General features: G+C 32.2%; 1 protein-coding gene across 14 annotated transcripts in view; it reads left to right on the top strand.

Moving 5' to 3' along the window:
* KLC1 (kinesin light chain 1) overlaps positions 1-21870 on the top strand; it is a 61472-nt gene that overhangs the window by 9475 nt on the left and 30127 nt on the right. For all 14 annotated transcript variants that reach the window (XR_004232084.1, XR_004232083.1, XM_031953167.1 and 11 more), the window contains exons 2-11: positions 4835-5096; positions 5908-6138; positions 9722-9800; positions 12708-12933; positions 14011-14098; positions 14811-14912; positions 15817-15990; positions 16121-16220; positions 20220-20269; positions 20353-20420. Coding sequence is in view for 12 of the 14 variants with exons in the window: in XM_031953167.1 (XP_031809027.1) it covers positions 4836-5096; positions 5908-6138; positions 9722-9800; positions 12708-12933; positions 14011-14098; positions 14811-14912; positions 15817-15990; positions 16121-16220; positions 20220-20269; positions 20353-20420 (1379 nt within the window). In the remaining 2 variants the exon portion in view is untranslated. The remainder of the gene's footprint in view (positions 1-4834; positions 5097-5907; positions 6139-9721; positions 9801-12707; positions 12934-14010; positions 14099-14810; positions 14913-15816; positions 15991-16120; positions 16221-20219; positions 20270-20352; positions 20421-21870) is intronic.

Genomic DNA, 21870 nt, shown 5'->3' with positions numbered 1-21870 from the left:
TGGTTAACTTCTTTGAAGTTAACTATCCAAACTAGGTGTATCTACTTTTCCTCTGTCTCTTCTCAAACCTCTGCATTCTATCTTCCAACCTCAGTAAAATGAAATTGTTCTCTAAAGTACAAATGTTCCCATAATTGTCAAATCTAATGGCCTTTTTTGAATCTTTTCTTCTCAATAACTTTTGGACACTGTTGATTATCCTATCCTCTTTGATTTTATCCTATGTTTTTGTGAAACTGCTCCTTCTAAACTCCTTTGCTAGATCTTCAGATAATAAGCATGAAACATGGGCCAGTCCCCCAAAGTTTTGGTCCTTTGATGTGGGTGTTCTTTTTCCAAAACACAGCCAGGTGATAGAAAAGTTCAGATCTTTTATTGTGTCCTTCAATATAGCCCGGTTAGCTCAGAGGCCTATCTCTCTGCTTCGTTCCAAGAGATCTTGCAGCTTTGTCCTTTATCGCCTCCAGCTCAACTCCGACTCGTGGCTTCTCAATCTCCAACTGAGGCCAGTAGGCTTCTGTATCTCCCAGAGTGCTCTGTCTTCGACCCTCGTCGATGTTCCCCAGAAAACTGGAGCTGTATTTATGCTACTTCTCCGAGAGTGGGATTGTGGGATATCTCCCAACATGCTCTCTGGCCCTAAGGGAGGTGTGAATTCAGATATCTCTTTCTAAACCCTGAATTCTCCCAAACGTGTGAACTCCATTAAGTACTTAGATACTTATGAGCTCTCTAAAGGTGTGAACACAAACATTGTTTCCATCAGTTGTACTTAGTACCTTGTTTCAAGTTCTGGCCCAAAATATCTCCTCCTAAGATCAAATCAATCATATTGAACCATGCTAAATTAGATAATTATTGTCTCTATCAACTCCAGTGTCTTAACACTTTGTAAAGATTCCAACATTTTGACTCTTTTTCCTTTGTATTATCTCACTTGGTGATTTCATCAACTTGCATTTATCTAACTCTTGTTTCTGTAGATTATTTCTTGATCTGTATATCTAGACCTAATCTTGCCACTTGGACATCTTAAAGTAGATGTCCTTTAGGCATCTTAAATTCAACATATCCTGAGCAGAAGTCATTATTTTTTCTCCTCCAAACATTCCCATTTTCCAACTTCTTAATTACTCTCACGGGCATAACCATCTTCTTAGTCATCCAGATACTCCTAATATCAGTAAAATTCTCATCTGCTCATTCACACTTAGGCCATATAAATCTGCTATCAGATCTTGTCATTTTAGCCTTCCCAACATCTTTCTTATACCTATCTCTTCTACTCAGTTTTGCCATCACCTTTGTATGAAGTCTCATCACCTCATGCCTGAATTAGTATTCTGCTTGATATTTCTGGCTCAAATCTTTCCTCACTCAAGGCTGTCCTCTCAGCTGTCAAAGAGATCTTAAAGTATAGTAATCACATTCTTCCCCTCCCCCCTTTATCCTCCTTCACATCCTTAATAAACTCCAGCAGTTCCCTATTACCTTCAAGATCAAATATAAAATCCTCTGTTTGGCATTTAAATTCTTTCACAACCTGGCCCTTTTCTACATTTCTAGCCTTCTTATATTTTATTCCCTCTGCTAGTTTTGTGATCTTCCCATTCCTCATACAGAACTCTGCATTATTGAATTAACTGATTATCCCCCATATCTAACATGCTAGGTTTCATCAATTTTGCCTCTTGGTTTTCCTTGCTTCCTTTAAGACTCTGTTAGTATCTTTTCCTTATAGATTACAGCAAGTAATTTGACATATTATACATTTACAATCATTTAAAACATTTCTATATTTGTTATTTTAAACCCTTTTCTGGTCAAGCCCCTATTCTTCCCCTGTTTCCTCCTGAATGAGCAAGCATACTTCCTACCTGTTTTTTGTTTTTGTTTTTTTTTTTTTTTACTAAGTCATAGAAGTCATCAGCAGTGAAATTCTTATTTCTTCTCTATACCTCAAAATCATAGAGGAACTTGGGAGTATAAAACCTTATGTTAAGATGAACTGGCAAAGAAGAAAAAAGGAATGGTAACAGAGGTAAAAAAAAAACTATAATATAAGGGAAGCCAAAGGAACAGTAAATATTAGTGTCAAATGATTCTAAGAGGACAGTGGGTCTCAAGGTTGAAGCAGAAAGTGCATTGATTTTGGAATCAAAATACCTGGCTATAATCTTCAGTTTCTTTATCTGTAAAAAGATCAGTGATTCCCCTCAATCAGTAGTTCTCCAAGTATAGTTTGAAGACTGCTAGAAATCCCAGAAATTCTTTCCAGGAGTCCACAAACTCAAGACCTTAATGATATTATGAGAATCACTAGACTAAATGATGATTAAGGTATTTTGTAAATCTCATAATAAGGGCAGAGGACAAAGAGCAAAATAAAATGTACTTCATAGATTGGAGATGTATGGGGCAGTTTTGTTTTGTTTTTTGTTATAAGGATGTAGAAGGATGAGAATCATCAAATTATTATTTTTTAAAATTGGAATTATTGTAAAATATTTGTATTAGTTTTTTTGTTTTCCTTTAAGATATTTCACTTTTTTTTAAAAAAAATCTTTGATGAATTGGATAGCTGTTGAGCTTGTTAGCAGCAATTCTACACTAGATAGAATGTTGAGTCCTTGCCAGATTTAGTTAGATAGATAGATAGTTGAAATATAATAACAGTAGAAGAATAGAGGCCTGAAAGCACTCACATTTTGTAATTTGCTTTTTAGCAATTCAGCAAACATAGATTCTTTGTCTTTTACTTTGTACCATACTCAATTGTAAACTCTATATCCCTCATACTTCATTAGAATGTCAACCCCTTGGTTTGGGAATAAATAAGTAGGCCAGTATTCTAAGACAGAATGTTTAATGGTAGACAGTGCAAAAAGCCTGGAAAGGTAGGCTGTTGGCTAGATTATGGAAGGGTTTTTAACATCAAATTGAATGACATATTGGAGTCACAAAATATTCTGAAGTAACACAGCCAGGGTTAAACTTGAGGAGATTATTTTTGGCAGTTTTATCAGAAGAAAAGAGAAGGATGAGGGGAGAAAATTAGGAGGGAGAGAAGAACATTTAGGTTATTTCAATGGTTCCAGTGAGAGATGAGAAGGTCCTTAATGGACTAGTGGTGGCTATGAATGGAGAGAAAAGGAAAAGGATGCTTCAAATGATATATGTAGGTTGAATTGACAAGACTAGACAACTAATTGAGAAAGGCAAATATGTGGGAGAGGTAACAGTTGAAGAAGACTGATGTTAAGAATATGGACAACTGGGAAGCATGGTGGAATCCTCAACAGTAGTACTAGTTCATTTCTTTTTGGAGGCAACTTTAATTATTAGAATGTTTTTCTTTATGTCGAGCCATAATCTTTCTCCTTTTAATTTCTATTTTGGTGTCGTCGTCCCTTCTCCCCCCTCCCCCCCCTGTTCTGTAGCTCAGAAAAATCTCTTACCACTTTAATATTTTTATAAGGTCTTATATTAGCTCACAATCTTTTCATGTTGTAATATAGAATTTTCTTAATAAAGTCTAGTGATTATTCTTGATAACTTAATTACATATTGTAAATATTTGAGATTATTTAGTTCAGGTAACAGGGCCATTTATGCCAGTCTTTTGTGTCTTCATGTTTGATTTTTGCCTATATGGGTTCTTGACATATAGTACTTAATAAACTTCTATTGGTGTTTGATTGAAAGAGTACTAGGGGTCAAAAAGCTTTATGAATTCAAGTATAACCAGGCATATAACCATTGGATAGTATTATCAAAGGGTCATAGATTTAGTGAAAGATTTTAGAGATTCTAGTCTAATCTCTTCATTTAATAGATGAAACTGTCTCCAAGAGAGATTGTGACTTGGTAAAGTAACTAAATATATCTAAACTTTAGTTTTCTCATTTGTTAAACAGGGATAATGCTTATATAGCATATCTCATACTATTTTTTCCTAGTTATAAAAATGTATAATCAAACAAAACAAATTTCTGCCTTAATTATGCCTCACAAATCTTTTTTTCTCTCCCTCCTTCCTTCTCTCTGTCTCTCTTTCTCCCTCTCTCCCTCCCTCTATCCCTCCCTCCTTTCCTTCTTCTTGCCTTCCCTTCCTTTTTGCCCTTTCTCTCCCTGTCTGTATGTGCCTCATTCTGCACTCTTGAGTCTTCTCTCTCTGGCTATAGGAAGCAATTATCATGAGTCCTCTAGAATTATGATGGTTTATTGTGTTGATCAGAATTACTAAGTCTTTTAAAGTTGTCTTTACAGTATTGCTATTGTATAAATTACTGTACTGTTTCTGCTCTCCTCACTCTGAATTAATTCATACAGATCTTCCGAGTGTCTCTATAACCATTTCCTTCATTTTTATTAAAAAATAGTATTATTTTTTTTCCTCCAGAATTTTTATTTATTTTTAGTACACATTGCTTTGTGAATCATATTGGGAGAGAAAAATCAGAACAAAAGGGAGAGATTAAAAAAAAAAAAACAGAAAAAAGAAGTAAACATAGCATGTGTTGATTTACATTCATTCTTCTTAGTAGAACAATATTATTCCATCATATTCATATATTGTAACTTGTTCAGCCATTCCTCAGTTGATAATTATTCTTTCAATTTCCAGTTCTTGGCCATTATGAAAAGAGCTATTATAAATATATATGTAGGTATTTTTCTTTCTTTGATTTGTTTGGGATATAGATCTAGTGAGCTCTATTTTGCTGATTCATATAGTATGCATGGTTTAGAGAAATTAGATGTTAATTAAATGATGTTAAAGATCAGTGAAAAAAATTATTTTGATGGTTAATTTTAATTTTTAAAATTCTAGAATGTATGACAACATGTCCACAATGGTATACCTAAAGGAAGACAAATTGGAGAAGCTTACCCAGGATGAAATCATTTCTAAGACAAAGCAAGTGATTCAGGGATTGGAAGCTCTGAAGAATGAACACAATTCTATCTTGCAAAGTTTACTTGAGACACTTAAGTGTTTGAAGAAAGATGATGAGAGTAATCTGGTGGAAGAAAAGTCAAACATGATTCGCAAGTCATTGGAAATGTTGGAGCTTGGGCTGAGTGAGGCACAGGTAGATTGGGAAATGACCTTGAATCTTATATAGATGGAAAAATGGAGAAGTAATAACTTATTTGAAACTATAAAGGGAAATATGACACAAGGTATTGATGCTTTAAAAAAAAAAAGGAAGACTTGTTAGAATTGACATTAATGTTAAAAAAAGGAAAGGCTCAGTCTTGGACTAAAGATTTATGACTTAGATCCACAATGTAAAGCTGGGTTTTAGAGTTATTGACTTTCCTCTTCCTTTTTTGAAGTTTTCAAAAAAAAAAAAATAATAATAATAAAAGGGTATAATTAAATGAAATAGATTAAACTATGTTAATTTTCTTTTGGCCATTTATTTATTTTGTTTATTTACCAATTGGCATGAAATAAGAGTTATAACCAATTTCTGGACAGAGAAAAACTTATATAGTATCGGAAAAAACTATCCCTACTCTGATTTTAGACTTTTAAAATTTGATTCATCCTATGAATTTTGGGTTTTGAGTGGTTACTTTGCCAATCTTTTTTCTCTTTCCATCTTTTATTTGAGGGGGAATAGTTTTAAACTTGGTATGATTTGGGGGTATGTAATTATGAACCATAATATCTATTATATACTTCATTTATATGTCAGGAGGATAGAACTTATGTCTTTCAAACAAAGTATGTAGTATACTTGGAGGACAATAACTGCATATATTGGAGAATTAAAGTCAAAGAAATATTCAAACATAGCAAATTTTCTGAATTCTTAATTTAGGATTCTGTAGAAAAATTAGGAAGATGATGAAGACTTTAAGGCAAGGTTTAAATTTTTTTTCTATGTGATATAGGTAATGATGGCTTTGTCAAACCATCTAAATGCAGTTGAATCAGAGAAACAGAAATTGCGTGCCCAAGTACGTCGTCTGTGCCAGGAAAATCAGTGGCTGCGGGATGAGTTAGCCAACACACAGCAGAAATTACAAAAAAGTGAGCAATCCGTGGCTCAACTGGAGGAAGAAAAGAAACACTTGGAATTCATGAATCAGTTAAAAAAATATGATGATGACATTTCTCCATCAGTAAGTAGCAGTTTATAAAATCAATTCATGTTTATCATATATTTGGAAACTTTCAGTTCTAAGGTATTATGAAGCTGTATGTTTCCTTTTGTGTAACTATTCTTTTGAGTATGATGTTAAGACTAAAGATGAGGAGTCTTAAATTGTAGTACTGCTTTTACTATCTGCGTGTTTTTGGGAAAATAAGTAACTCTTTTTATCCCTTAATTATATTTTCTATTATATGATGTAATTGTTTTTACCTTTCATATGTATTATGGTCAAATGAGATGATTGTGAAAGTATTTTTAAAATATAAAACATTAAAATGACATTATTTTATTTGTTTTTTCTATATTGTTAAACTTAGAACTCCTAGAGATTTCTGATTCAGAGGATTATGTAATCTGGAACTTCACATTTGAATAAATATTAAGTGCCTACACAGTATTTTAGGGATACAAAGATAAAAAAATCTATATAGTCCTTGCCCTCAAAGAGTTTTCTTACTTTAATTTTAATGTAGGAGATAATGTCCATATATATAGATAAACATGGTAGACACTATAGTATAATAAGGTCAAAGAAGAGATCAAAACAGAGAACCCTAAGAACATTCGAGGCTCTAAAGACCAGTTTACCTGTGGAATTCAAAAAAGGCTTTCTGGATGAGATAGCATCTGATCTGGGTTTTGAAGGAAGAGAAGAAATTAAAAATGTAGAGAGAATATAGTCTGGGAAGACTTGGTAATAAACTTTTTGTTTATAGGAAAAAGGAAGAGGACTGGATATGATCAGACTATAGCGTATGTACAGTTTGGCAAGAATATAGACTGCCTGTAGTAGAGTAGAAAGATTTAAAGTTGGAAAGATAGGTTGGAACCATATTTATTGAAAGTCTTAAAAGCCAGACTAAGAGGCTTGTATTTTCTTACTATAGGTAATGTAGAGACATTGGTGACTTTTTTTTGGGTGGGGGCAAAACAGTGATATGCTCACGTCTTTTCATAAGAAGATTAGTTGGGCAACTGTGTAAAGCATGAGTTAGAGAAGAGACAAACTGCAGACCAGAAAATCAGTCAAACCATTTGATAGGACTCCTTTGTTTATTATTCCAAATAATTTATTTAATATGAAATTAATTGATCTTTAAATGTTTGGTAGAATACACTTGTAAATCCATCTGGTCCTAATGCTTTTTTTCTTAGGAAGCTCATGTATGTAGCCAATTTCTACATTTTTATATTCTATAAATAAAATGGAAGTTTACTTAATAAAAATATAAATTGCATAGATTAACAAATGAGGAAATAGAATATCTAAATAAAATGGTTTATTTTGTACTTTTGTACTTTTTTGTACCCCCTCTTTAACAAGTCATTCCTTTGAAATGCAGTTCTTTTGTGGTCTGTTTTTCCCCTCAATTTCCCATTTTATTCTGGAAATTGATATTACTTTCAGACTGATGGATAACTTTTCTGTCCCTCCTAAATATTTTGATTCTAAAGGCCTTTTGTTTCAGCTAAAGGAAATGGAAATACTTAACCTAGGTAATTCATAACTGGGTAGAACAGCAAACTTTAAATATCTGATCTTTTTAAAGAAAGAAGAATTGGGCTTTGAGCCCAAATCCAGAAGTTGTTATAAATAGTTATGTGAGCAAGAAATTGAAAGCACATTTCATAAAGTCATAGAATTTTAAGCTGGAGAGGAGTTTAGACATAATTTATTTTATTTTATTTTATTTTTACAGATGAGAATACTAAGGATGAAAGAAGTTTGAGACAGAATAGCACACCTAGAATAATAGTTGGGAGTGACTTCATATATTATCTTTTTTTATACTGGTAATTTGGTTTTCTTTTCTTTTTCTAATCAAATTAACCAAAGCTTTATCTACTTTATTGTGGGGTTTTTTTTTTCATAGTTTTATTTATGAGTTTAATAGTTTTCTTACTTTTTTTTTTTTTTTTTTTTTTTGCTGAGGCAATTAGGGTTAAGTAACTTGCCCAGGGTCACACAGCTAGGAAGTGTCAAAGTGTCTGAGATCAGATTTGAATTCAGGTTCTTCTGAATCCAGGGCTGGTGCTCTATCCACTGCGCCATCTAGCTGCCCCTATGTGATGGCCGCGTATTTTAAAATCAGCCGGAGTCAGGAATTCAGGTTAGGGGAAAATTGTCAATCTTCTTAGCAGAGATGAAGAAAGATCGGAGGTAGAAGGGAATCGGCAATAGCAATGTCAGCAGCTGAGTCAAGAAGCTAGCCAGACCAGAAGCCACGATACCAGCAGCCACCAGAACTAAACCCAGCCAGCAATCTCTCCCAACCTCTCTTCCTGCCCCTGTGCCTCCACCCACCAAAATCATCATTTCCTATACAACACATCAGGACTTGCACAGAAAGTGGGCGGGGACCATTCTTTATCCAAGCATATATATATTAATAGAGTATACTCCAATTACTATTTAGTCTCACGTGCTTGGGACCTCAGTGCATCAACTCAAGCCTCAGCCCATTACACCCCTAGTTTTCTTACTTTCAATTTTATTAATCCATTGATTTTCAGAATTTCTAATTTGATATTTAATTGGGGTTTTTTAATTTGTTCTTTTTCTAGTTTTTTTTAGTTGCATATCCAGGGACTTCTTATATCATTTAATCTGATCTGTTCTGAACAAGAGGTCTCTCTGTAATTTCTCTGAGAAGTGATCAGGGTGCTCCTGGGCAGACTAGTCCACATCTTAGTGATTCTGACTATTGAGGCAAATTCTTTCTTTCTTTCTTTCTTTTTTTTTTTTTTTTTTTAAACTTCAACCTCTTGCTTCCAGTTCTGCCTTCTGGATTGGGGCACAAAGTCTACATCTTTATCCTTTAAAAAATTTTTCAGATATTTAACAGTTGTTGTTAAGTTGTACCCAGTTGTCTATTACATAGATTAAGCATTTTCGTTTCCTTTAGCTGAATGAACACTGCCTATATGACAAATCCCTTCACCACTACTCTCTTATATTTGTCAGTAACTTTTTCAAAATGTGTACCCAGAATTGATATAGTATAATAAGATTAAGATACAGTTTTGGAAAAAATATTTTCATTAACACAGCCTTAGTTTTTTAGTTGCTCTGTCTCACTGTTAAGTCGTTGCATTTTCCTTCCCCTAAAACCATTTTTTCCCCACATGTCCTACTACCTAGCTATTTTTGCCTCATTCTGAGCTTAGTAATTTTTAAAAAATAAAATCTAAATGGAAGAGTTAATATTTTTCTCTATTGATTTTGCCTATTTTTCTAGCTCTGTTAAGATATTTAACAACTTATAGGACCAATTTGTATACATGTGACGCATTCCATTAGAGAACATCCTTCAGGTTGATGTGGATGAATTTATTATCATCCTTTAAATTCATTTGTTCAGTCCACTAGTTAATAGTGGAACTGAAGCTAGAACCTGTGTCTCCTTGGTGTTTTATTTTGCTTCATCATGTTGCTGAATAATCCATAATGTAGATCCTTTTATTAAAATATACATGATGTCAAATGCTTTATTAAGAAATTTATATACCACTTGTAGGTTTAAGGTTTGTGCTTTGGGGATTTTTTATAGGAGGACAAAGACAATGATTCTACCAAAGAACCTCTGGATGACCTTTTCCCCAATGATGAAGATGACCCAGGACAAGGAAGTAAGTGAAGCATTGTTGTGACTTGAAAAAAATGAGAAGCATATTTATTTTTTGTGGTATATGATTGTAATTTCTAGTATTATATGGGAGATAAAGGAAATGTAGCCTGGAGAACAGAGAATATATTCTTTAACATTATATGTGTGTATTTCTCATACATTTATAATATTTTCTTGCATTTTGATAAACTTTATTAATTTAGACTGGTAAAATAGAACTTGCAGTAACAAATGAGCCACAGTATTATAAGTAATTGTCGTTGAATAAAAAGTTCTAACCTCAAGAAGTTTTTTGGAGTTATACTAATTGAGTGGAATTTATTTTTATGAGGATTTTTTTCAAATTAGAGGTTCAAGATTTTAAGGTTTCCTTAGTTGGCTTGAACTTTTCAGTTCATTTGTCCTTATATCAAACTTTTGTTTTTGTTTATTGATGTTATTTATGTAATGCTGGGCTATTGTGAATTGTGATTTTAAAATTAATTTAATTTTCATATTAACCCAGTTCATAAATAATTGGTACTTGAAAGAAACATTGACTTTTTTTAAAAAATCATGTAACTATTCATTGTTATATTGGCTTTATTCATTGTTATAAAAAATGTTAAGACCTATTGTATTCTGAAAGAATATCAGTTTTTAAAAGTTTTGTTTAAGGCAGGGCTTAACATATATAAATGAGAGAATATGGCTTTTAATTTTGAAATTATAATTATCAAAGAAATTTTGTTGCTAGTACTTGTAGGTTCATAGGAGATAAGTGATCTTGGAGGTCATCTAGTCTAGACTCCTCATTTTAGATATTAGTAAATCAAATTATTTTATCTATCATAAGGTTGTGTGAAAAATAGTAAGTTTTGTTGGAGAAACAGTGGAGAATCATTGCTTAAGATGACTATGTTATAAAGTAAAATAATACTTAGATTTTTCATATCACATGGACAGACTCGTTAGAGTTGTATCTGTGTGAATAGATAGCATTCTTTTCAGGGATATTTCAGCATTTGTTAATTTGATTTTCTTTCTTGTCTTGCCTATGTATATGGAAAACTAGCTCTTTTTAATCATAGTATGCACTTTTAATCACAGTATGCAATATCATAAATTAGCTATTTTTCTTTCATACCTTTTATAAAATCAGCTTGACTTTCCACACTTAAGACTGGTATAATTATTCAGTGATATTAAAACACATCACTGATTAAGCATACCTTAAAGCTGTTTTCCCATTTTCCTGTGTCAAGGGACTCTAAAGATGTGAGACTTTAATCAAACAGCTCTGTTGCAGGGATCTCTGTGATCTCCATAACTAAACTCTCTTGCTACCCAGTTTGTGTGATGCTTATGGGGGGGGGTGGGAGGGTGAAGACCTCAAAATTACTCTTATACAGTGAGAGTTCTTTGTAAGAGGAATTATAGTAAAGGATTGCCCTAGCCTTGGTCCTCCTAAAGGCAAATTTTCTAACTTTTTGAAGCAAGGCCACATCTTTGTGCTATAACAACTAGTTGTGAATCAAAAGCTTATAAATAGCTAAACTGTAGTCCATAGGGTAGGTGTTTTAGAGTTGACTTTCTCTTTTGCCTTTTTGCTTTAAAAATCAATTTGATATACCCATATAATTACAGTTTTTATGTATGGACATAAAAACATGTACATATTTTAGCTTGGTCTTGTGATTTCTTTAATGCAGGGAACTCATTGTCTAGAAACTTTTACTATTGTATTTCATGAATTTAGGTTTCACTTAGAAAGTTTTGCCTGTGGTATGAAAAGGTTATAAGTTAAGTTATAAGTGACTTGCTTGTGGTGACACAGTTATAAGTATGTGGCAGAGGCAGGACATAGGCTTCATCTTTCTGACTTATATTCTGCCCTTTTTCCTTGACCTCATATTGCTTTTCATTAAATAATAAGTTGCAAATAGAAGAATTATAAAAAGAAGAAAATACTGATTTTTAAAGGAACAATTGTATTTGCAGTAGCTACTTAAATTGCCTTTGTACATGATAATAGGGTTCTGTTTTATTTTGTGTGACATCTTTAGATTACTATAGAATATTTTGAGGGTACTGACTTTTAAAATCAAATGAACTAAGTTTTGGGATAAGATTAAATGTAAAACAAACTAGATTCTTTTGGGGGATAGAGAGGGGTGGTTGTCTTTATTCTTGAACTCTGTATCTTTCTCTTTGGAAATAGAATATTATTTTACAATTACATGTTAAGATAATTTTCAATTTTTATTTTTATAAGAATTTGAGTTCCAAATTTTTCTCTCTTTTCTTTCTCTCTCTCTCTCTCTCTCTCTCTCTCTTTGCTGAGGCAATTGGGATTAAGTGACTTACCTCAGGTCACACAGCTAGGAAGTGTTAAGTTTGAGACCAGATTTAAACTCAGGTCCTCCTGACTTCAGGGTTGGTGCTCTCTCCACTCTGCCACCTAGCTGCCCCCTCTTTTCTTTTTCCTTCCCCTTCCCAAGATGGCAAATAATTTGATATGTGTTATATGTGTGCAATCATGGTGAAACATTTCCACATAGTCACATTGTGAAAGAAGAAACAGAACAAAAGAGAGAAGTCACAAAAAAGTAAAAATAATACTTCACTCTGCATTCAGAGTCTGTAGTTCTTTCTTTGGATTCAGTTAGAATTTTGGTCATGAGACTTTTGGTATTGTGTTAGATCATTGCAATGCTGAAAAGATCTAAGATCTTAGTTTATCACTGCACAATGTTACTGTTAACTGTGTATGTTGCTGTTCTGATTCTGTTCACTCAGCATTAATTCATCTAAGTTTTTCCAGCAAACCAGCTTTTCTTACCTCATCATGTTTATTGTCATGATTGTTTTCTTGATTGGATTAAGAATTTTTAAAAATAATTATAACTAACCACCATCTTTTTTGTAGTTCAACAGCAGCATAGCAGTGCGGCTGCTGCTGCCCAACAAGGAGGATATGAAATTCCAGCACGGCTTAGAACTCTTCATAACCTCGTTATTCAGTATGCTTCCCAAGGTAGATATGAGGTTGCAGTACCATTATGCAAACAAGCACTAGAAGATCTTGAGAAGACTTCTGGTCATGATCACCCTGATGTTGCCACCATGCTCAATATCTTGGCTCTGGTATACAGGTGAGTGTTTCTGTAGTCATTTCTATAGTGCCTTTGTTAAAAAAATTAAAGGGGGAAAAAACCTCTTAAGATATATTTTTAAACAAATAAACTTATCCTTGTATTCTTCTAATTTATGTTTTGAATAATCTTTGTGCTTTGGAAACTCAATTTGATATACAAAGAATAACTGATCCTAATGTCTTGTCTTTTTTTACATGTTAACTTATGGCAAAAACCAAACACACAACCCAAAAGGAAAGAAGACCTGCCCTGAGGTCAAATAGAGAGGGATTAGAAATTACTCATAGCAGGATTTCTTCCCTCTCTTTAGTAGTTCACTAAAGTGAATTTATGCATATTTATTATTTGCTCTAATATTTTTCTGCAAAAATGAGTATTTGCAAAAATAAGTGTTTCATAGAAACATTTAATAAGTTAGATTTTAAAATAAGTGTTAGGTTTTTGTCTTGTTTTATCTTTCAATTTTAGGAACTGTTAAAAAGATAAACCAGAACCAAAAAAATCTTAAATTTAAAAAATCTAACTTACCAAATGTTTATTTTCATGAAATAGTTTTTCATATAAATATACAAAATAATAGTGCAGATAATTCTAAAGCTGAGTGGCAAAAAAGTTCATTTGGCATGTACAAATTTTGAGTTGGTTTTCTCTTAATTATACAAATAGACTCAGAAATATTAACTGTGTTCCCATATGGCATTATATAGAAATAAGTCCATTGGGACTTGTACTCCATTTACTGGTCACATCTGTTACTTTTCCTTAATGATCTTTGATAGAGGAATGTGATTAAGATTAGAGATCAGTTCTAATCATTGATGTTGAAACTGAGTCATTGCAGCAAAAACTCTGGGAATTTGGGTGATTTTACCAGGAGTGACATCTATATTGCCCAAGAAAACTTAGCACCTTCAACAGACATGAAAGATTGAGCTGCATATGCCTTACCTTCTGTGTTAGGACCTTGATTTTTTTTTTATTGTTTGTTGTTTTTCTTGATATCACCCAACTTATAAAGTCATTTGAGAAAAATCTCAGTGAGTTATAAAAGTTAATGTCTGTTTTTAAATTTAGAGATCAAAATAAATACAAAGATGCAGCCAATCTACTAAATGATGCACTGGCTATCCGTGAAAAAACCTTGGGCAAAGATCATCCAGCGGTTTGTATTTTTCTCCCCCCCCCCCCCCCCAACCCCTTTGATGTATTATTTGCCTTGTTGTGCTTTATTCAACTCATTTTAATATTAAACTCAACAGGAAAGGGTTAAGACCTGTCTATTCATTAGGTGGTAAAGGTAGGAGCCCTTCCTTTACTAATTACCAATTAAAAGTCTTCAATATTCTTCACTTTAATATTTGCCATATCTAAATGCACATGTAATCTATTTAAAACAATGTATCACACAAAATGAACCAAGTACCACATTTTTGATTCTAAATCAAACCGCATGTACTTGTGAAAAAAATTCTAAAAGTTGTATTGTTACTTATTTTCTCCCTTCTAAATCAATGCTAAATGCCCATGAATTTGTACTTCTTGTTTTGCTGTATTGCTTCTAGCAAAATATCATGTTGAGATCATTCTATTCATTATGATTTATTCATTATGCTCAATAATATGGTACTTTACATAATTTACAGTGAGCACTCTTATTGTTTCTGGACATATGTAATATTTGTTTCATATTGGATATATTCCTTTAGTATACTAAAGCAGAAAATGCTGCTCTTAAAAATTTTATTAAGTATTTAAAATAAAATTGTATCCTTTTATCCAGTTAAGAGTCCTCCACTGTATATTTAGAATATAACTTCACATGTTAGTTTTGGTCAGCTTTGTTGTATTTAATACTTTGATTTTAACTTTGATAGGTGGCAGCAACTCTGAATAATCTTGCAGTGCTTTATGGTAAAAGAGGGAAATACAAAGAAGCTGAGCCTTTGTGTAAGAGAGCCCTGGAGATCAGAGAGAAGGTAGGAAAGAGTACATTGTGATATCTTGAGAGTTATATGCTTTTCTTGGATTTTAAAAAATGTTCATAGATCCCCAGCATTGATACTGTGTTTCATTACGGATTCTTCACTGGGAGTAAATTATGAAATTGACTGTCCTTAAAAAGCCTTGGGAGTGTATTCCAAATACTGGGTATGGGAATATAAGAATGGGGAACAGTTTAGGACAAGGTAGATGTTTAGGAAGTATGAAGACGTAAGTCTTCAGGAATTGGCTTTATTTTAGAAAAGATTTTAAAGAAAAATCAATAATCAGAAGAGTTTAAGAGGTGGAAAGAGTGACTGTCAATAGTAATATACATTTTAAAATTTATACAATGTTGCAATCAAGAAATTTTTATATTAAGAAACTTGATAGCAAAATAATTATTTGTTCAAAAAGATTAACTATATATTATTAGTGTTATTATCAGTATGTTATAATATTATTAGTAATATATTAGGTAGTATAATTTTAAAAAATATGTAATTCTAAAGGATTTGAGTTGTCAACAGAATTTCTGGGACAGAGCGTTCCAGAGGGTGAAAAAAATAAGTTTCTATATCATTTTATTTCTTTTTATTTATCTCTATAGTTGGCATTGACATATATGTTAAATTGATTAATAGTGATATAAGGAGAACTGGATATGGAGAAAAAAAGGGCCCATTATAATATAAAATTACATAAGGACATCTTTATCATGGAGTCATACAGTAGAGTTTTAGAAAGTAGTCAAATATTAAGCACTTTGGTGTTTAATTTTAAAATAAAAATTGGAAGGAATAAATGTATAAAAATACTTAAATTGATACTGATAAAATTTAGATGGCTAGCATAAAAGGAATTTTTATTTTCTAATACACTATGTGTTTTTATTCTTAGGTTTTGGGGAAAGACCACCCAGATGTTGCGAAACAGTTAAATAACTTGGCCTTACTCTGCCAGAACCAGGGAAAGTATGAGGAGGTAGAATATTATTATCAGAGAGCCCTTGAGATCTACCAAACAAAACTGGGACCAGATGACCCCAATGTGGCCAAAACAAAAAATAACTTGGTATGTACATGGAAGTGAAGTTTAAAAGTTTACCAGAGTTCCATTCAATAATTTAATTTTTAGGTATATGCATTCAGATATATTTTAGTTTTGCCTAAGGAATGCCTGTTATATTTTGTTTTATATAAAGGCATCATGCTATCTGAAGCAAGGGAAATTCAAGCAGGCTGAAACATTATACAAGGAGATTCTCACTCGAGCTCATGAGAGAGAGTTTGGCTCTGTAGATGGTAAGAAATTTACTTACATTTATAATGTAATACAATAGAGTTTGCTGTTTTAAATAATTGTTTTAAAAAATGAGTGTCAGTTTCCACCAGTGATTTTTGAAAAAAATCACTAATGACCTTAAGAGGGGTAGTAAATTCTTAACAAATTAACCTTTTTTATCTATTTTTATCTATATAATTTTTTTATCTATATAATATTTTTATCTATATAACTATAGCTCTTATAAACCACATTGCTTCTAGTCTTTTCTTATCTATTATAGACATCAGTGATGTTAAATTCAAATAGAAAAGGAGGCCATTCAGCTGTACATAAAGATTCCTGCAGGCCATGTATTGACTTAGAAAACCACATATTAACATTATCTGTGTTCTGTTGTATGTTCATTTTGCTAAATATTTCCCAATTTCATTTAATTGAGTTCCAACAGAATTGGGGATTGTTGCCATTATCAGTGGAGTTGACACCCTCTACTCTACATAGAACCAAAGGGATTTTTCTAAAAGATAGTTCTGACCATACCTCTCCTAAACTTAGTAACTCCAGTGGCTCCCATTGACTGCAAGATAAATATTATTTTATTCTTTTTAAACTTCTATTTTTGTATAAGTTTTATATTATACATATTTATTAGTTCATTAATTATATGTACATAATTTATAAATAAATAAATGCTCACAAATTTTCTGATACAAGTAATATGCATACATATTGAGAATACATGCACATTTTTTTTTGTTTGTTTGTTTGTTTTGTTTTAACTGATGGAAGTACATGATCAGAAAGTTTGGGGACCACAACATAGCATTTACACTCTTTCTGTTATTGTTTGCTTGCATTTTTGTTTTTCTTCCCAGATTATTTTTACTTTCTTTCTAAATCCTATTTTTCTTGTGCAGCAGGATAATTGTATAAATATGTATACAAATGTTGTATTTAACATATACTTTAACATATTTAACATGTATGGGACTACCTGCCTATCTAGGAGAGGGGGTGGAGGGGAAAAGTTGGAACAGTTTTTGCAAGGGTCAGTATTGAAAAATTACCCATGCATATGTTTTGTCAATAAAAAGCTATAATAATTAAAAAAAAAAAAAAAAGTTTGGAGACCACTGTTCTAGACCACATCAATGACAGGTTTTTACAGTCTTAATTCCACCTCAGTTTCTGACCTCATTTTAACTTTCCTATTATTACCTTTTTTTTTGCTCTACGTTTCTTTTAAAAATTGAACTTAAATTTAAAAAACCATTTCCATATACATAGAATAGTACAAGAAGATATCGTATACAACCATAAACTTCTGTTTCACTGTTTGCTTTTTTTTTTTTTTAATTAATAAATAGTGCATATCATTTTCAAAGCTGCTTTGCTTTTCAGTACTTCTAAAATTTTCTTTTCTTATATTTAACAGTTCTTTTGTTAGACATGGATAGCATCTTCCTTTATAGTTCTGATTAATTGAGTGTTCATAATATTCAAGAGGACTTAGTCATTCAAAGTTATTCTTGAAACAATACTGCTGTTGCTGTGTACGATATTTTATTCTTTCTACTGTCATTATCTTTTTAAGCATTGTACCTTCCATTTCATCAATTTCTACAAATCCGATGCTTTCCATCACTACTTTGAGACAAATTCCAAGGTTTTTCACATCTTAGACTTTATCACACACTGAAACAGTTTTATTTTTTAAAAAAGTTTTTATTGATGTGTTCTTTTTTTTTTTTTACATCATAGTTTTCCCTTGTATTTCCTCTCCCTCCCAGAGAACCATCCTATATAATAAATAATATTTTTTAAAGGCCAAGAAAATTGAGCACAGTTGATTACAAATTGAAAAAATCTGAAAATTTGTAGAGTGCAGCTCCTGTACATCTCCCATCTTCCCAAAGGGCTAAGTTGGATGTGTACTCTCATAACTCTTCATTTAAGTCATGTTTGATCTTTTTAATTTTATTACATTTACTATTTATACCCTGTGAGGTACTTTACATTTATCTTGGAGTAATTGTGTATATTGTTTTCTTGTCTCTGCTTACTTCACTTTGCATCAATACATGTAGATATTTCCCTGAATCTCTGTATTATCAGATGTTATTTTTTACAGCATGGTAAGATGCCATTCCATTTGTGTACCACAGTTTGTTTAACCATTCCTCAGTCAATGCTTCTACCTACTTTGTTTCCAATCTTTGCTTTTACAAAAAATTCAAACTCTGAATTTCTCCTGTACAGATAACAGTTTTTTATTCTTCTGACTGTGCAGCTGACCCAAATGACACTGCATGCAGCTGACTCAAAAACTGTTGTTTAACTGCATTGTGATTTCTGATCCCTCTCTCTTCTAGATCATAATCCTTGTGATTTGATACACTTTCCTTCAGATCCTTGATTCTTCATGTAAGGAGTTCAAAAAGGCGGTCATTTTACAGAAGGTTTAGGATATATTTGAAATGTTGTGATTTAAAAAAAAAAATAAATGATTGATATGAAATTAATTCTCTCCTTTGTTTTCTTTTCGTTTTCTCCTGAAAATAGCTAGAGTGTAGCCAGAAATCCTATCATATTGAGAACCTTGGTTGCTTGGGTTTTGTGTTTTATTATGCATTCATTTAAATTGTATAACTTGGATTTGTTGCCTAAGAATTAATGTTTGAAAGAAAATCAACAATTGAACTTTTTTTTGTCATGTAAATATGACCACAGTGGTGAGCTCAAATTATGACCATATCATTATTATACTATGATAACAAAACTAGTAAAGATAACTCATTTGATATACAAAATAAATATCCCATGGCTTAATAATTATATTATTTGGATATGTCTTCTTGCAGCCAAACATTTCTTAAATCATATTGTCTGCCCCATGTAACACTATTATCTATACTTTCAAGATATATTTCCTCTCTTTAAAGTGTTCATGTATGCGTGTGTGTGTGTGTGTGTGTGTGTGCACGTGTGTGTGTGTAATAGGGTAGGAACAATGTAGAAGCAGCATGTTTTAGTGGAGGAGTTTTTAAGCTTTTTTATGTCATGGGTTTCTTTGGTACACTACTGAAGTTTATAGAACTTTTTAAAGCATAATTTTGGTTGTTTACATTCATAATTGAAGAAAATGCTAAATTTCAGTTAGAAGTTAGTGAAAATAAAGACATATTTTCCCCTAATCCAAGTTTGTGGACTCCTTGAAGTCTATACACAGAATTCCATTGGGGGACCCCACATTAAGTTCCTTGGTTTAAGGGTAAAATTACTGCATATGCAGTCTCAAAAGACTGACGTTTCAATCCCAGCTCTGTCACTTACTACTACTAGTGACCTTTAATTTCTGTTTCAGCTTTCCTCTTCTATTAAATGAGAGGGTTTGGTTAGATATATCTTGAAGAATATTTCTTTAATTATGTGATCCTCTCATGCAGAATTCTGATTAAAAGCTGGCAGACTTTAGAATACCAACTTTTGTAATAAGAGGTCCATAGAAACAGCTAATTAATCAAAAATGTGTTAAGCGCTTAATATATGCTGGGTTTTGTGACTACACTGACAAATGAAGGCACCTTTATTCTAAGTCTAATTCAGTTAGGGGAGAATACACATATGTAAATAAGAATATGCAAAATGTGTCCCAAATAAATATGAGATAAATTTTAGGGTAGGAGGAGCAGAGAAGGGTTTTTATGTAGAATGTGGTACTTATATAGTGTTTTTAAGAAAATAAAGGATTCCCAAAAGGCAGAAGTGAGTAATTATGATTACTTATCACTTATGTTACCACCAGTTTCCATTTTTTCCTCCCTCCCTACCTCATAGGGATGTTATGAGAAAATTGCTTTGTAATAAATCTTAAAGTATAATATAAAATTAAATAGTTATTTATGCTTGCTGTTTGTCTGTTCCCTCATGAAAAAGAATGCCTTTTGAAGTCATTGTAATATTATAACAATGTTCTCTGTTGTGTTTAGTTAATGTCTGATTTTCCTCTCCCTCAGATGAAAATAAACCCATTTGGATGCATGCTGAGGAGAGAGAAGAATGCAAAGTAAGTTTATAACATTTTTTGAGATTGTTAAAGATTTTCTTTGCATGAGTTCAAGATTAATTGTTATATCATTTCTAATTTAGGGAAAACAAAAGGATGGGACATCTTTCGGGGAGTATGGAGGCTGGTACAAAGCTTGCAAAGTTGATAGGTATGTGTGTTTTATATTAACATACAATTGAAGTTATTGGAGATATTTCAAGCATTATACTTTAATCATCTCAAAGATTTTTCCTCAGCATTAAATTGGTATTTGAAAGTGAAACAAACATAGATTGCCCAGTATATACAAGGCATTAGAAATGGAGAAACTTTTTTTTAAATGATTCAGTCCCTGAATTTTTTTGGAGGGGGAATAAGACATAATACAAAGTTGTAGCATGAGATCTCCTCTAAAAATCTATTCCAAGTATTCTGTGGGTCTGTTTTTACTAAAAACTATGTTTCATTGCTTCCAGAAATGAGTTTATTCTTAACTAGTTATCTAGAGTTCTAGTAGTTCAAAGAAAAAGCATTTTATGAATTCAAATTGTAAACATTGTAGTACTGATGACTTCAACTCCAGCTTTATTGTATAGTAACTTTAAAGTCTCCCCCCAAAAAGGGTGAAAGCATGCTGATAGGTTTTTAGTGGCAGCTAACTTTGAGCCATGATACTCAATTTAGAAAAAAACAAAGCAAAGTACTCCCAGCCTAAATTTGTCTCTGTTTAAGCAACAAGATTCTTAAAGCTATTTTTGTGTCATGAAGCCTGTTGGTTGACTCATGATGTTTTTAAATGCTTACAATAAAATATGTAGGATTATAACAAACTTTATATAGAGGTATGTTTATCAAAATTATTTTAAAAAGCAGTTTCGCATATCCCAAGTTAAAACATCCTTTTTAACCTCTTTTCTCTGCCATGGAGATCATACTGTTTTATCCTGAACTATTGGTATAGGATTAGAAATTTCTAAGGTCTAAGGCTTGGTGTCTAATTAAATTTAACCCAGAACAAATAGAAAGCAAAAGGGTCATCCTTTTGGCTGAAATTTTTCTTTTTTTAAATTCATGTCAGCAACAAAACCTTCTAGTTTTGGTGCTATATTTTGCATATCTAAAATCTTTTGCAGCACCTACAAGAATAATACAAAGTAGAAAATGACATACTACAAAATACTCAGAAAGTTTGAATTGAGGAGATTACATAGGGAAGGTGGCATCTGAGCTAAGCATTGCACATAAATTATAGTATCAGATTTATACTTTAGTTAGTTTAATCCTTTAATTTTGTAGAGGAGGAATTCTAGAAGAGATGAAGGTGACTTGTTCTTAATAGATAGTAAATGGCAAAGTCAGGATTTAAAACTTCCTGTGAATATGGACATAAAAACATGTTCATATTTTAGCTTGGTCCTGTGATTTCTTTAATGCAGGGAACTCATTGCCTAGAAACTAGAAACATTGTCTAGAAAGACAGCATTTTTCCATTGTACCATATTATAACCTGAGAAATCAAAAAGTCAGGAATGAGGAGGGTATGTATTTTAGGCATGGGGTACAGCAAACAGTATTTGAGTGTTTGGGAAATAGGTGGTAGCATAATTTGACTGGGAAGA

This window comes from Sarcophilus harrisii, chromosome 2 (genome assembly GCF_902635505.1).
Source record: "Sarcophilus harrisii chromosome 2, mSarHar1.11, whole genome shotgun sequence".
Taxonomy (NCBI): Eukaryota; Metazoa; Chordata; class Mammalia; order Dasyuromorphia; family Dasyuridae; genus Sarcophilus; species Sarcophilus harrisii.
This window is presented reverse-complemented; position numbering and strand designations above follow the sequence as displayed.